The sequence below is a fragment of the Acanthochromis polyacanthus genome, chromosome 9 (assembly GCF_021347895.1).
Source record: "Acanthochromis polyacanthus isolate Apoly-LR-REF ecotype Palm Island chromosome 9, KAUST_Apoly_ChrSc, whole genome shotgun sequence".
Lineage (NCBI taxonomy): Eukaryota > Metazoa > Chordata > Actinopteri > Pomacentridae > Acanthochromis > Acanthochromis polyacanthus.
This window is the reverse complement of record NC_067121.1, coordinates 31,741,213-31,754,932: the sequence shown is the minus strand read 5'-3', so window position 1 is coordinate 31,754,932 and position 13,720 is coordinate 31,741,213. Positions and strand designations below refer to the sequence as shown.

At 39.1% G+C, this 13,720-nt stretch overlaps 1 protein-coding gene across 1 annotated transcript; it reads left to right on the top strand.

The window, feature by feature from the left end:
- Positions 1–4,040: 4,040 nt before the first annotated feature.
- On the top strand, positions 4,041–5,819 carry tmem125b (transmembrane protein 125b). Its single transcript, XM_022212732.2, has 2 exons — positions 4,041–4,544; positions 4,672–5,819. Exon 2 carries the CDS (start codon positions 4,692–4,694, stop codon positions 5,397–5,399), a length of 708 nt encoding a protein of 235 aa, XP_022068424.2. The 5' UTR covers positions 4,041–4,544; positions 4,672–4,691; the 3' UTR covers positions 5,400–5,819.
- The last annotated feature ends 7,901 nt before the right edge of the window (positions 5,820–13,720 follow it).

Here is a 13,720-nt window from a genome sequence, read left to right as displayed (position 1 = left end):
TTTATCTGTATCATTACTTGTTTTTTGGGAAATCTGTGGATATAACTGCTAATCAGTTGTTTGCTGCTTCCTAAATTTTAGTGTGAGAAAGAAATGCATTTTATAAATTTGGAGGAAAAGCTGCAGTTTAAGCAATTAAACGACAAAACAAAATGTCATATGGATGTATTAGTAAGCCAGGAATTTAAAATATAATAGTGGAACATTCACGGGGGGCAGTTTTTGCAAATGTAGTGCTTTGACTTTTAATATTTTAAGTATGATTAGATGTCATGCTACTACATTTAGTAACACCTAGAGAGACATTTTTAACGTCTTTTTACAGCATTTGCACTGATTTTGTATGCACCCTCACCACTCGACTATCAGGTTGCCTAAACTCAAGATTTTTTTTCCTTGGATGATCATTTCATAATTAATCTCAGTACTTGGTGTCTTGCTACATTCAAACCCATGTACAGTTTGGTATCCATACATTATTGCCCTCAGGCACCCTGCAGGCTTCTGTCCAAACCTGGAGGCTGCTGCCCTCTGCAGGTTCATCTATGTCCACAACATCGTCACACATTTTCCAAAGAAACACACACAATTAGCGTATCCGTGCTGTAGAGGTGGTACAAGTTGTATTTATGAAACTGAAAATAAATCAAAAGTAGGAAATATAAAAGATACCTACAATATTTTATTGTCAATGTGGCAATATTTATAGCTGTTTACTGCCATCTTTCAACTGTTTTTTTTTTCTGTTTTCTGCCTATTTTAAGGTATCATTTCTATGAATAGTCCTTATTTTTGGACACTTCATGATTGTACAGTGGTACTGAAAGCAAAAATATGCACAGATACCAATATATAAACCCATATCATGCCAGAATTGTAGCCTCCTTCGCTAAAGCAACAGTGAGAGAGGCTACAATTATTTGACAAAACATCACACTGTATATTTTACGCTCAGGAATTTACAATATGTAATTTGTTCACACATCTGTTCATCCATTTGTCCATCAGTTTTCTACATCCAGTTCTTTTTTTTTTTTTTTTCCCTGTTGCATTCTGGAGTCACTCCCAGAATAGCAGGCAAATGACAGGCTCCTCCATCACCAGGCTAACAAACACATAAACATCCACCAGCTGTTCACAGAGATGCCAAACACACAATAACCTGTCACCATGAATGCTAAAAATATGTTTGCATTTTTGCTTAATGTCCGACTAATTTCAGCAGCTTTTTTTTCTTCAGTATTTTTAGTGATAAATACAAACTGTATCTTGTGAATTAGTAAAAAGAAAAAAAGAAAAAAAAGGAAGAGCACTGCTAGTAGCAACCAGCAATATGTCTACTTGACGGAGCATCAAATCTACATCTGTGATCAATAATAAGAGCAATTATCGTAAATCGATATGTCCTGCCTCATGGCTTTGTTCTAATGACTGTATGGGATTAAAGGGCAGCTTGTGGATGAATCATATTGACCGGGGACAGACTGGTGATATTTACTTCAAAATTCAATACAAATTCCCGTCACTGTAATAAACAATGCCCTCAAGGGTGCAGTTTGAACAATGAAAGTCATGTTTCCTTTAGAGTTACAAATGTGCATTCATCCATTCATTCTCTCATTTGTTTATTTTGACCTGTTCTGTCTTCCCATGGCTCACTCTTTGGTTAACAACAAATACAAAATCAAACCTTTTAGATATGTTTAGCATGTACCGTGATTTAATGACATCAGTGGAGCTTCAAATGTTAATACAGACTCATTAGTAAGTTTATGAGGAACACCTGTGAAATCTAATGCAACACCACACAACAGCTCTGCCATATTCTGCTGTTATGAAGCTTCTATTTTTTTGTTGACATCAGAAGGTGACATTTGTACTTTCTTGTGATAAGTGTGGTGGTTATTTCCTCATTTATGCAAGTCAGTAATATTAGGAAGTCTTCTGAATGTACTGCAGCCTAATATATCACCACCACCTCTCATAATGGCCTCAAAAAGATTTAAACAAGCAGAATCATCACCTTTTTAATGTTAAGAACAACTAATAAAAATGTAGGTTTGTAAAAGTAGAATTTATAGCAGAGCTGTGCATTAGATTTGATTTCACAAAAGAGTGGTTAATGACTTCGTACATTACACTAAATGATAATGTCCACCAGGGGGAGAAAGTGGGTTTTGTGTCCCACTGACTTGAAGATTAAGCTGTGATAGTCCATTAGAGGTTTCCAGAGAGGCTCAGCATCAACTCATCATGGTTGATGAGTGAAAACAAACATGAATGCCAATTTGTGGCATTTTCTTCATTGTGAAATGCATATGGAGCCACAAGAGACACAGATTATGATGCACTTTTGCTAAAAATACAGCCATTTACCATTAATCAAAGTTTTGCCAAGTTCATTAAGGAAGATCTGTTCCCTTGCCTTCTGTTTCAGTTCCTCTTGGTGAAAATGACCAACCTCTGCAGTTCTATTCTCTTTCTCTATTATCGCTTTCGTTTTCCACTCTGTCAAAGTCACCATCTGTACATTCACTCTCAGCCAATCTGAGCCCCTAGTCCCTGATCTTTAAATTCAGTGTAATTCTGTCACTCTGCCTCTCAGAGAGTCAATCATGGGTCCCTCATCATCCTCTGTTCGGAAGGTCTCAACCACAGTCTTCATCAGCCTACCAGCCTCTAAACTCCAGTGCACCAAGACTTAATCTGGGACTCGACTTGATGATGTTGCTTCTCACCTCAGTGTAGCTGACACAATACTTTTAGGTTTTGCTCTGGCAAAAAAAAGCTTGTTTCTTAGTTCCATATAATTTTCCCCTATTGAAACAGAACCTGTCTTGTCAAAAATAAATAAATGAAAAGCTTCCTACCTTGTTATTTCCATGGCAGCTGTCGTTCCTACTGTATTGGTATTAATCTTGTATGGTTTTCCATTTTCACTGAAACTCTCCCCTCCCTGTTTGCTCTTTCCCTGCTGTGTTTGGCTTCCTCTTCACCTGCACTGCATCCAGGCATCAAGCATCTGATCCTGATCCACTGATCACCCTTCACGGTATGAGAGCCACACCTTTGGACACAAAGAAGTTCTTGTTTTCTAGAGGAGGAAATGGTGGAAGGTTACATCTAAGTCATCTTAAGGCAGGAAGGGATTATTTCCATGAAAAAAACAACTTTTGTATGTATAGCTTTGATACACATGGGTTTTAGGATTTCATTAATGACCAGAGAGAAACTTTAAAAACACACAAAAAAAGATAAACTAAGCTTAATGTTCAATAGAATGGGTTTGATTGACAGTGTAACATCTGAGCTGTATTCGTTAACGCTAATGGTGACTCTCACAGCTACAGGTTCTCTCCAAGAAGATTGAATGGTTACAAACAAATCTAAACAAGTGTCCTTGAATCTGGGGAAGAAATGGGAGTACGTTAAAGCGGGCATGTGTTGGGTTATTAAGGAATAACTTGGTTTAGTTTTCTTTATGAAAACGAGTAAAATAGAAGATTGGAACCACTCTTATAGCCGCCTCAGAAATAGGAGTCTACAGTTGGGAGACAGCTGGCTCAGCATAGACTGGACAAGGAGGAAGCTGGTAACCTGAATCTGTCCAAACTATTTATTCAAGCACAGTTCAACACATAAACAGACATAAAACCACAACTTTAGCTTTTACGCTTTTGCATGTTCAAGGCAAGCAACTTCATCAAATGTCTTAATCAGTGAATGTTAGAGGTGCAACAATCCTGGCAGGGAAACCATGAAAAGTCATAAATTTCCAGCATTGGCAGGTTGCTGGAAGGAGCAGATCAGCAGGTTAGCGAGCGCCTCACTGAGGAGATACAGCATTCACTGTGGCCTATCTCTACGAAGCCAGCTCAGAGTGTGAATGACGCTATCCTCAGGATCACAGAAACACCATTATCAGCACACAATGACATCACTCGGCCCTCCACGTCCCCCCTCACGCCGCCTCCCGCCTCCTGCAGCACAGTCATTGTGTTCATTGGTCAGCCCATTGTCTGTGTTGGGGCTCGGTGGACAATGTCGCCAATCTCTGTCCAAAGCATGATCCAACGCTGCTATTGTGACCCGTCTCTTTTCCCACTTGACTAGACAAGATGGTGTTTCCCGTGTGATGAGAGGAGGGAGGGCATCTGTTCTGCCTGGCACTGGAGCAGTTAGTGTAAATAGGACACAGATTATCGATCCATGGCATCAGCACAGTCACTGTGGTGAGGGAGGCTTGACACGTGCACGAGCTATGTAACTATCATCATCACTTCCCAGCTTCAGTGCCGTGGGAGTCCCTGCTTTCTGGAGTTTCTGCCTCCAGTTTGAGTCAGAACACCACTGAAGATAACTTCAGGATCACTGGAAGTTTTTCCTCTAAGCTGGATTATTTAAACTTAAGACAGACATCATCTCATCTACAGAATGACTTGATGAAACCAACTGTGGAACCTTCCAAACAAAGTGTTATGATGCTTTGACCAAAGTTGCCAGATGGGATGTAGGTGGATGGACAGCGGCACAACAAGCGCAAAGTAAGTGTTTTCACTAAAGCTGAGATCAAGTACAGAATGTTTCTTGTTCCTTGAGAAGCTATTTTGAAGTTTGAAACCTGTTCTAGTGTTTACTCCTTATCAATTCAACCCTGCACAATCCTTCAAGGCCTGGTTCTGTGACTCGCCATGCCTGAGATGCAGACCTTCTTCCACACCATGGCTCGCTCCCCCAGCATCTACCTGGACCACACCTTCATGCAGCGACGGGTCCTGGAGGACCAAGTGGAGCTGTGGTGGTTCAATGAGCCACGACGCTCCTTATTGTGCTACTGTGCCTCAGTCGCCCTCATTCTGGGGTTGGGCCTCGGTGGCGTTGGCCTGCTCTCCACCACCACCAGCCTGTCTGGGGAATGGCGTCTCGGCGTGGGCACCACCCTCTGCCTCCTGGCCCTCGCCGTTCTCCTCAAGCAGCTCCTCAGCTCTGCCATCCAGGACATGAACTGTGTGCGTAGCCGGCGTCGGATCGACCAGCTGAAGAGCGGAGGGAGGGCTGACCCGGCGCTGATTCTAGCCGTGGGTTTGGCAGTGACCCTGTGTGGGACGGTGCTGCTCTGTGTGGCCGCCGTCGGCACTCAGGGTCACGACAGCAGGGAGATGCTGGTGTCCGGTCTGGTGCTGATGGCCGCTGGGACGGGCATGGCTCTGGCTGTGGTGGCTTATGGTGTGCTGGTGCACCTCAAAAGAAGAAGGGAGCAGAGGATGAGGAGGAGGAGGATGAGGATGAACAGAGCGAGGAGGCTGGGGAGTCGAGCTGTCCGAGTGTTCAGTGTTTCGGGGGGACAGATGAGTCAAGCCAGGAGAGAGGCGTCTTCCAGTAGGACCAGTCTGATCTGAGTGGACTAAATGTTCAAAAATATTCAGTGAAAGAGAGTCTTTGAAAGGAAAGACGGGATGAAATGTCAAATTGATACAAAAATCAGAGGAAAACCGTGCAGAAAGAACAAAAGATAAGAATAAAAACTGACAACTGCTGAACATCATCAGAACAAAACATTCACAGAACAAAAGACTGCTGTCAAATATCCTCAATATTTTAACAAGTGCACACTTTCTATGTGCTCTTTCGCTGTCTGAGTTCACAGCTTTTACTGCATCTGGGTATTCACGGCTGTCAATAAAGGCTCAAGAAGTGTAACATGGAATCAAAGTATCACTGTGTTGGCTGTGTTTTGTGAGTTCTGAGTCACTGAGTACGAGGACAAAATGCTGCCAAAGTATATTTTAGAATGAATGAATAAAGAATTTTAAAAAGAATGGATTTATTCTTGATGAGTATGCTTACAAAAATCAGTTCAGACTGTACACACAAACATTCGGAATGCAACAAAGATGGTGGAGCTCAGATATAATCAGCCAATCAGGTAATGCAAATGTGAATACTCCAGTGATTGTTAAGTGCAATCAGATTTTCTCATTTAGCAGGACAGCATCAGTTTTCTTCTTTTTAAATGTGTAATTATTGTATTTTGTTGCACTCTGCGTACACTTGGATTTACAAACAATACGTTAATTATAAACTATTGTGAATTTCAGCTTTAACAGTTTCGGTGCAGTATAAAAGAAAGAAGTAGAGATTCTGACAGGCAGCATCATCAGTTGATGTAAATACAGACAAATATGAAGGAAACCAAGTGGAGCAAAAAAATCAGTACTTACAACACATACAAATTTTGTCTCTGAAGAACAGAGGAGGCACAAATTATCAACACAGCAATATATTATATGAATTTTTCTTGTGATACATTATTAATACACTGGAAACAAACAACATTTTTTTTAAAAACACGGGTCTCTTCGTCACATCAAATCATCAGTGTCCTCTTATCTGCTTGAAGCTTTTCAAACAGTAACTATGGATATTTAAAATGGTATCTGTTAAATTTCAGAGTGGTATATCAAATACTTCGAGATAAAGGTTTTTGACAATTGTCTGTCTGCCAACTGCATTTTTCACACGTTGAAATTGAATTCTGTGTTTGAATGACAGTGTCTTGGAAACTGATACGATAAAAGTATAAAGCTATATTCATTTAATCGATTCATTTTTCATCATGTCACTGATTCAGAAACTGCAAAAAGTTCAATATTGGACAAGTAGATCAAACAATCTCTGCTTATGAATGAGCTAAAATATGAAAACAAAATTGAAGCCGTCATGAAAAGTCGTATGTTTGAGCACACATTAACAAAAAAAAAGAAAGAAAGATCAGCGCAGAAGAAAACTAGTGATATTTACTGGGCTATTTAGCAATGTTTTTTGTATTCCATATTAAAAATTATTGTTTCATATTATCAGTTTTTTGTGTAAATGTGAGCTCAAAGATTGTTTGCTTAGTGATGGCTTGAATTATTATTATTTTTTAATTCTACTTAAACCTAATCAAACACTCTAATTGACCAATATTGCAGATTCAGAATCAATGACATGATGAGAAATACCAGTAAAGATCTCAAGCTTTTATCTTTAACAGTTCCTGAGACGTTGTGATTCAAATACAGCCTCAGTATTTGATATACAAAAAAAGGCGCTGCAAGTAGATTTTGTCTCTAAACGTATTTGGTATATCAAATTCCAATTTCACAAATGTCATTATATATTTTTGTATTTTTTTGGAGTATTTTTCCTTTTTCAGTTACAATTGTAGCTGATTATCTTGCAAAGTGTCACGTATCGCAGAATTGCTGCATTGTAATACCCTCATCGTCACTTTAAATGTATCGTATCATAATCTGGGAGCATTGTCTGTCTTAGTCTGAGTTTCCATGGCTCTAATCCAGTATTCAAAGAATTTTGTTTGTTCCCTCACTGGATTGATCTATATGTTTAATAAAAGAAGCGGTGGCTCTTTCACATTTTCCCTTCATCAAACACCGACTGTGCACTTTCAGTGGTTTCCAAGCTAAGGGTTGGAACCATTTCAAGAGGTCATCAGATGAATCTTATCAGAAAATAAGTAATTACAACAGTCAAAAAGAAATTCCGATAAACAAATTTTGCTTCCCTTATTTGACATTTCTTTACACTTTGCCTTTTTCTTATCATGTTATGCTTTTAATTTTTAGGGGTCACAAGCCAGAAAGTTTCGGCATCACTGCTTCACTGTCAATTCAAACTTCTCTGTAAAGGATTTTGGTTCTAAACTAACTGTGTTTGAGTTGATCTAATCACCCTATACTAAACTGAAGGTCATCGTCACTGTCCTCCCTATCCTCCATGTCCATCTGCACCTCCTCCTCCCTGTCTCTTTCTGCTCTGTCTTTCTCGCTGGCCTGGATGTAGTTATCCTCAATGAAGCCATCGTCGTCGTCATCCGGCTCACCCTGGGGCCCGCCAATTTCTCCCATTCGGCCCGACACGCTGTTTGGATAAGACACCTCCTCTTGACCATACTGGCTGGCTCCGTCCGTCTCCTGGAGGAGGGAGTGTCTGTAGCTGGCCAGGAAGCGATGGAAGAGGCGAAACTTCACGACCATCACGATGAGGAGGGAGATGGTGAGGACGGTGCCGAGTGCTCCTGCCAGATAGGACCATTCCAGAGACTTTGGGTCTTGTGGGGTTTTGGTTGCGTTTGTTCCATCTGAACAAGACATCAGGGATAAAATGCACTGTTTAAAGCCATAATGCTTCCAGTGAAGTGAAGTGTTACTGAGTACAAAGGTCTTTAAACACACCCACTTATAAATGCTAAGAAGCTGGCAAAATACAGTTGATACATTTCTCAGATCAAAATTGAAATTCTCAAAACTGCTTGTTCATCTTCACATCACCGTGTCACTTGTGCACATCAAAAAAGCAGGTTCTCCTTTCTTTGAACAAGCTGCAAATGCTTTGGTACCTCCATGCAAATGATTCTGTACAGTTCTCTGCTGTTTCCTACATTATCTACTGCTTATGTCATGTTGATCAAAATGTATTATTATGGGTCTCTGTGGAATAGTCCAACCCGCCACAACATTTAAGCATCAGTTCATCTCATAAGTTTTTACAAACAAAATGACTGAACAAGTTGTCATAATTTGTCAGGGATATTTCTACACATTTCCATTAGACTTTTTTTTTAAAAATCTAAATCTATCCTGATTTGGTAAATTGCTCCCAGGTGAATCTTGACTTTCTCCACAAAGGGAAATCTGTGAAGGGTTATGGTTTTCTGAAGTCGCTCAAAGACGCAAGAGAAGATATTCGTGATGTGGATGAGAATTTGTGGCCCAACAGACAGGAACATCAGGAGGTGTAGGAAGACTGAACTGTAATTCCTACAGCACTGCATGTACAGTTTTCCCTAAGGAGATTGTCCTGTGTTCACACTTCTGCTTTTGTTTTTTTCTTTGTGCTATGTAACTCTGTTTTCCTTCCTGTATCCTTTCTGTAATGACGTGGTCTGTCAATAAATTACAACAGTAAAACTGTAAATGTGAATCTTACAATTTACAATAATTGTCATCAAAGCTTTAGCCATAGTTTACATCAGAACATCCCTCCAGAGTACACTGATATAATGACAACAGGACTGAGCAATCTGACTGTCTTATCCACACACAATGGCACAAGGACTTGTCATTCTGATGGCACTGACATGTTCATTGACACAGACATTTACTCTTGAGAGATGAACTCAGGATTCTGAGCAAGATACTGGCCTTTGCAGGTGATCCATGGTGTTTTGCTATTTGTACGAATTGTTTTGACAAATGCACTTACCATTTTGCAAATGTCGAGGATGATTCGAGAAATGTACCAAAGTGATTGAGGAAAAACTGCAATTTTGGTACGTACTTGCCGTGGCATTACTGTTACTGCTCCTGTACTTGTCGTGAAGATCCAACTCCACCAGAAGGTGTCTGCTGGAGCCTTTGTGGTTGCCATCTTCAAATACAGCAGCAGTAGACGCATCTCTGATACAGATCTCGCAGAGAAGAAACACTGCAAAGACATTGCAGCTCCACCGACCCATCTCTCTGTCCTGAGACACAACCAAAAAAAGAAGTGAAATCATGAAGAAGAAGCGCCTCCATTTTCGAGGATCATCAAAGTGCATAATGTCCTCTCAGGGAAACACGAGGAGGGAATCTGGACTCAAAAGACCACAGCTATTAAATAGGCCTTGGATATGACTTGATTTGTTTAACTCAAAGCTGCAAGTGGTTTACAACAGCTGTGATTTTGTTGCCCATATCTAATATTTTATATTGAAAACTGCATTTGGAAGGAATGTTTGTACAGCCAGTATGGAAAAAAGGACGAACTACAGCCAATATCTTTTTCATTCTGTGTGTGGGATTATCTGTGTTGCTCAAGGATGACAAAAACAGCATATGAAACTATCCTTCAGAATATTGCCAATGAATTATCCTGAGACATATGAGACATGAGATATGAATGCGCTGACAAATTCGTGTTTCACCGCCAATAAACCAATAACCTGTGCCTCATGAAAACCAATAAATTGAATATCAAAAGTTTAATGTCGTCTCCAAACTCAAAACACATTGAAGTATGATTTAACCTTTGATCAATGTAGAAACAAAGCCCTCTTTATGTTCCCTGGTGTTTCCAGTTTGTATAGCACCTTCAGCTTATACCGTTTAACACTTTCAAGCGGAGGTGAATTAGAAAAGTAGATCTGTTTTTAATGATCCGAATTATTTCCATGACTATAATTAATCGCAACATTTTATTCAGGAATCACAACTTTGGATATTGGAGGTATTCCTTCATCAATCAAGAGTGTGTAAAGGTCTTTCAATTCTGTTATGAGTGCAAACTTGCAACTGCTTTTATCCACACACACACACACAAAAAAAAACCCTCTTGTGGCATTGGAAAGGAAGTATTTACAGTAGCTACATTTAGATAGATAGATAGATAGATAGATAGATAGATAGATAGATAGATAGATAGATAGATAGATAGATAGATAGATAGATAGATAGATAGATAGATAGATAGATAGATAGATAGATAGATAGATAGATAGATAGATAGATAGATAGATAGATTTTATTTTATTCATTCAAACTATGTCACATGATGTTGGGGAGTTAGCCTGCCAGGTCTTGGGCAATGTTCATTGCCACAATCCTGCTTACTGATTAACTTCAAAACATAAACTAAACACACATGATACCTTTAATCCAAGGCAGCTAAGGAATACATGAATATAGCTACTGCAGTATTTTACACTTTGCGATCGAAGATTTTGCTTTATAAATATAAAGCAAGTGTTTATTTGATCAGAACACAGCAGCAACAGTGTCTCGGTACATTACTGAAGTCATATGATCTAAATACTGTCTCTCCTCAGCGTCACAAACATTTTCCAGGCATTCACAGTTAACCCACCTCTCAAAAAATCACACACATAAAAACTTTAAAAAGTCTCACCTGTGCAATCTAACTGGCAGAGCAGGTTTATTTCTCCAGATCCTGACGGGTTTCTGTGTCTTCCTGTTCCGCTCCTTTGGAACAAAATAAAGATAATTGCTGTTCAAAGGTTGCAGGAGCTGTGATAATGTCACCCTTCCTGTACCGTGCATTTAAGACACAGGCGTTAATGAGTAACTTCATTAAGTTTGTCTCTTCCTACTTACTTTTTCAGCCAGGGAGAGCAAAATAAACATATATTTCATTCAGAATATGGAATAATTTTACAATTTACTCCCTCAGAATCCAGCTGTCAGGAGAAGTAACTGGGAATTTGCAGAGAGAGGTCATGTAAGTGTGGCGGTTTTTGCATTTGTGCTGTCGGGCCAGAGAGTGGCAGTGTGAGCACATTAGACGTAGAGTGTACATGATCTGTGTGGAAGAGGGCGACAGACGCTGCAGTTTATAAATATTCACTTTCAAGTAAATCTTGTGCAAAATGTCAAGAAAATGCACTAAAATAACTCTTGAATCAGAAAACTGTGAGTGTTATGCAATAAAATCAATACATTATTGAGAAGAGGCAGCATTATATTGCTGTAATTGGTAGAGGTGGAGTCATTTTAACTATTTTATATTTCTGTTAAGTAATTTGAAAGACCACAGTGCATGCAGCTCAGCTTCTCTTATCTTTATGTGTAAAATTTTCATGTACATGCGTTGAATTGTTGCAAAGCACAAGCATGTTCTGACAATAACCATCAGGATCCTGTGGAGGCAGCGTGGGGTTTAAGAGTGAATTACACCTCAGGACACACAAATACACCACTGATTCCCACGAAACCATCAGCTCTCTAATCAGTGGTGCTAAGAGAAGAGTGTTCAAAAGCATCTTGAAGCGACTGAAAGAGAAAATGTCAAGAACTTCACAAGGAGATCACCAGGAACACTGTGAAAGTGGAAGTGTGAGTCTTTAAGATTGGAAAAAAATCTGATTGTATTTACACTGAATTAACATGAGATCCTATTTTAAATATCAGGATCATGCATGAACTAGACTCTTTAAATGCAAAGACTCCAAAAACTGGTGTGACTTCAAAGTGACAAACTCAAAGCACACGATAATCTCCTAAATTGGCACTGCCTTCTGTCCTGACAGCAGCGAAGTCCTTTCATGTAACATGAATAAAATCCTTTTCTTGGTGGCTTTTTTCCCCTTTTAATTAGCCACAACCAACATATTCCACTTCCATCTTGGGACTATGTGAAAATTGTTCAGGTGAAGAAAGTGGATATATTGTAAATTTTAGTGTTTAAAGTAGCAAAATCCACCTCAGTGCAATTCAAGTTTTATTTGGATTTGACTTAGAAAATACAGATTACCTCTTCCATCTTGAAATACATATACATTCAATACAAATAAGTACTTAAACAAGCTCATAAATATAAAGAATATAGGAGTGTAATCTAATTAAAAACCTTATTATATGCATTGAATAGTTACTTACATTCATAATAATACCTACACTACTGATACTACTACTGCTACTACTATGCAGAAGAAGAAGAAGAAGAAGAATACAACTACAAATTCAAAAACTGATAGTGAATATTGCAACCATGAGGATGAACTTAAAGAATAATATTACAGTGACTGAGAGGTCAAGCAACAAGAGAGTTTGGGTTTCAATGTTCTAAAATTTGGATTCATTTTACCCCAAATTTGCCAGAATACAGAAAAAGAGAAAGCTTTTAAGTTTACTAAATAACTGAGCCAACAAAGCAGAACCAAACTTGAGTCTAATTAAACAGACTAACTGATCATTCCAATGCAAGCACAGAAGGGAGCATTATTAACTCAAACTCATTGCACAAAAGCGCTATGTTCTCATTTTGACGCTCTCTCTCTGGTCTCTTCTTGGCCCTCAACTGAGCTCTCACACATTAACAAATCAAAATGAATTAATTCAGCTCATATAATTACCTCCTTCCACCCCTGAAGTGTTTGAACTGGGACCAGTGGTGCGTCCACGAAAAACAGCCCTACCGCCACCATTTTTCAGAGCTTGCCAAGCGCAGCACATTAACTGAAGAGGCATTCAGGTGATACTGTGACTTTGTTGTGCTTCCTCTCTGATGCATAAAATTTTCATCAAGTGTCTAAATAGTTTGTTATAAAGGTGCTAATTCCTGCCTCATTCACAGTTTTAAATAGACAGAAGTAAAAATGGATATATTTTTGCAGATGTTTTAAAATCTGACTCCACCCTTGAAATAAGGATAAAGAGATTTTGTGTGTCTCTGAAGTCTAACAAGTGTCGTTCATCCATAAAACACAAGGTTGTTCATTTTGACTTTAAGGTTTTGTAGATGTATGGGACTAAATTTTCCACCTGAAGTTTTACTATATGGGAAAAATGCGTTGAACTTAAGGGGCTAAACAAACCAAAAACAACAAAACACTGTGCACATGGGTATGCACTTAAATTGGGACACAGTGCAGTGTCAAAATGCCTAATAAACAAAATCTAATTGTGTTTTAAGTAACTAAGTGTCTAAAGGGGACACAGTTAAACATCTGGGAATGATGGTGGAGAATGTCTGAAACCTTAAATCTGCATTTTTTTTACTACAACTTGGTGAGTGTTAGCAAATAGTTCTGTCTGTGTGGCTGTGACACTTCTTGCTTTGATGCAGATGAAAGTGAAAGAACAAACTACTTTTACTACAGTTTTTTTTTCTGTTGCCCCTGCATATCGCAAAGTGAACCCTAGAACCATCGCTTGCATAT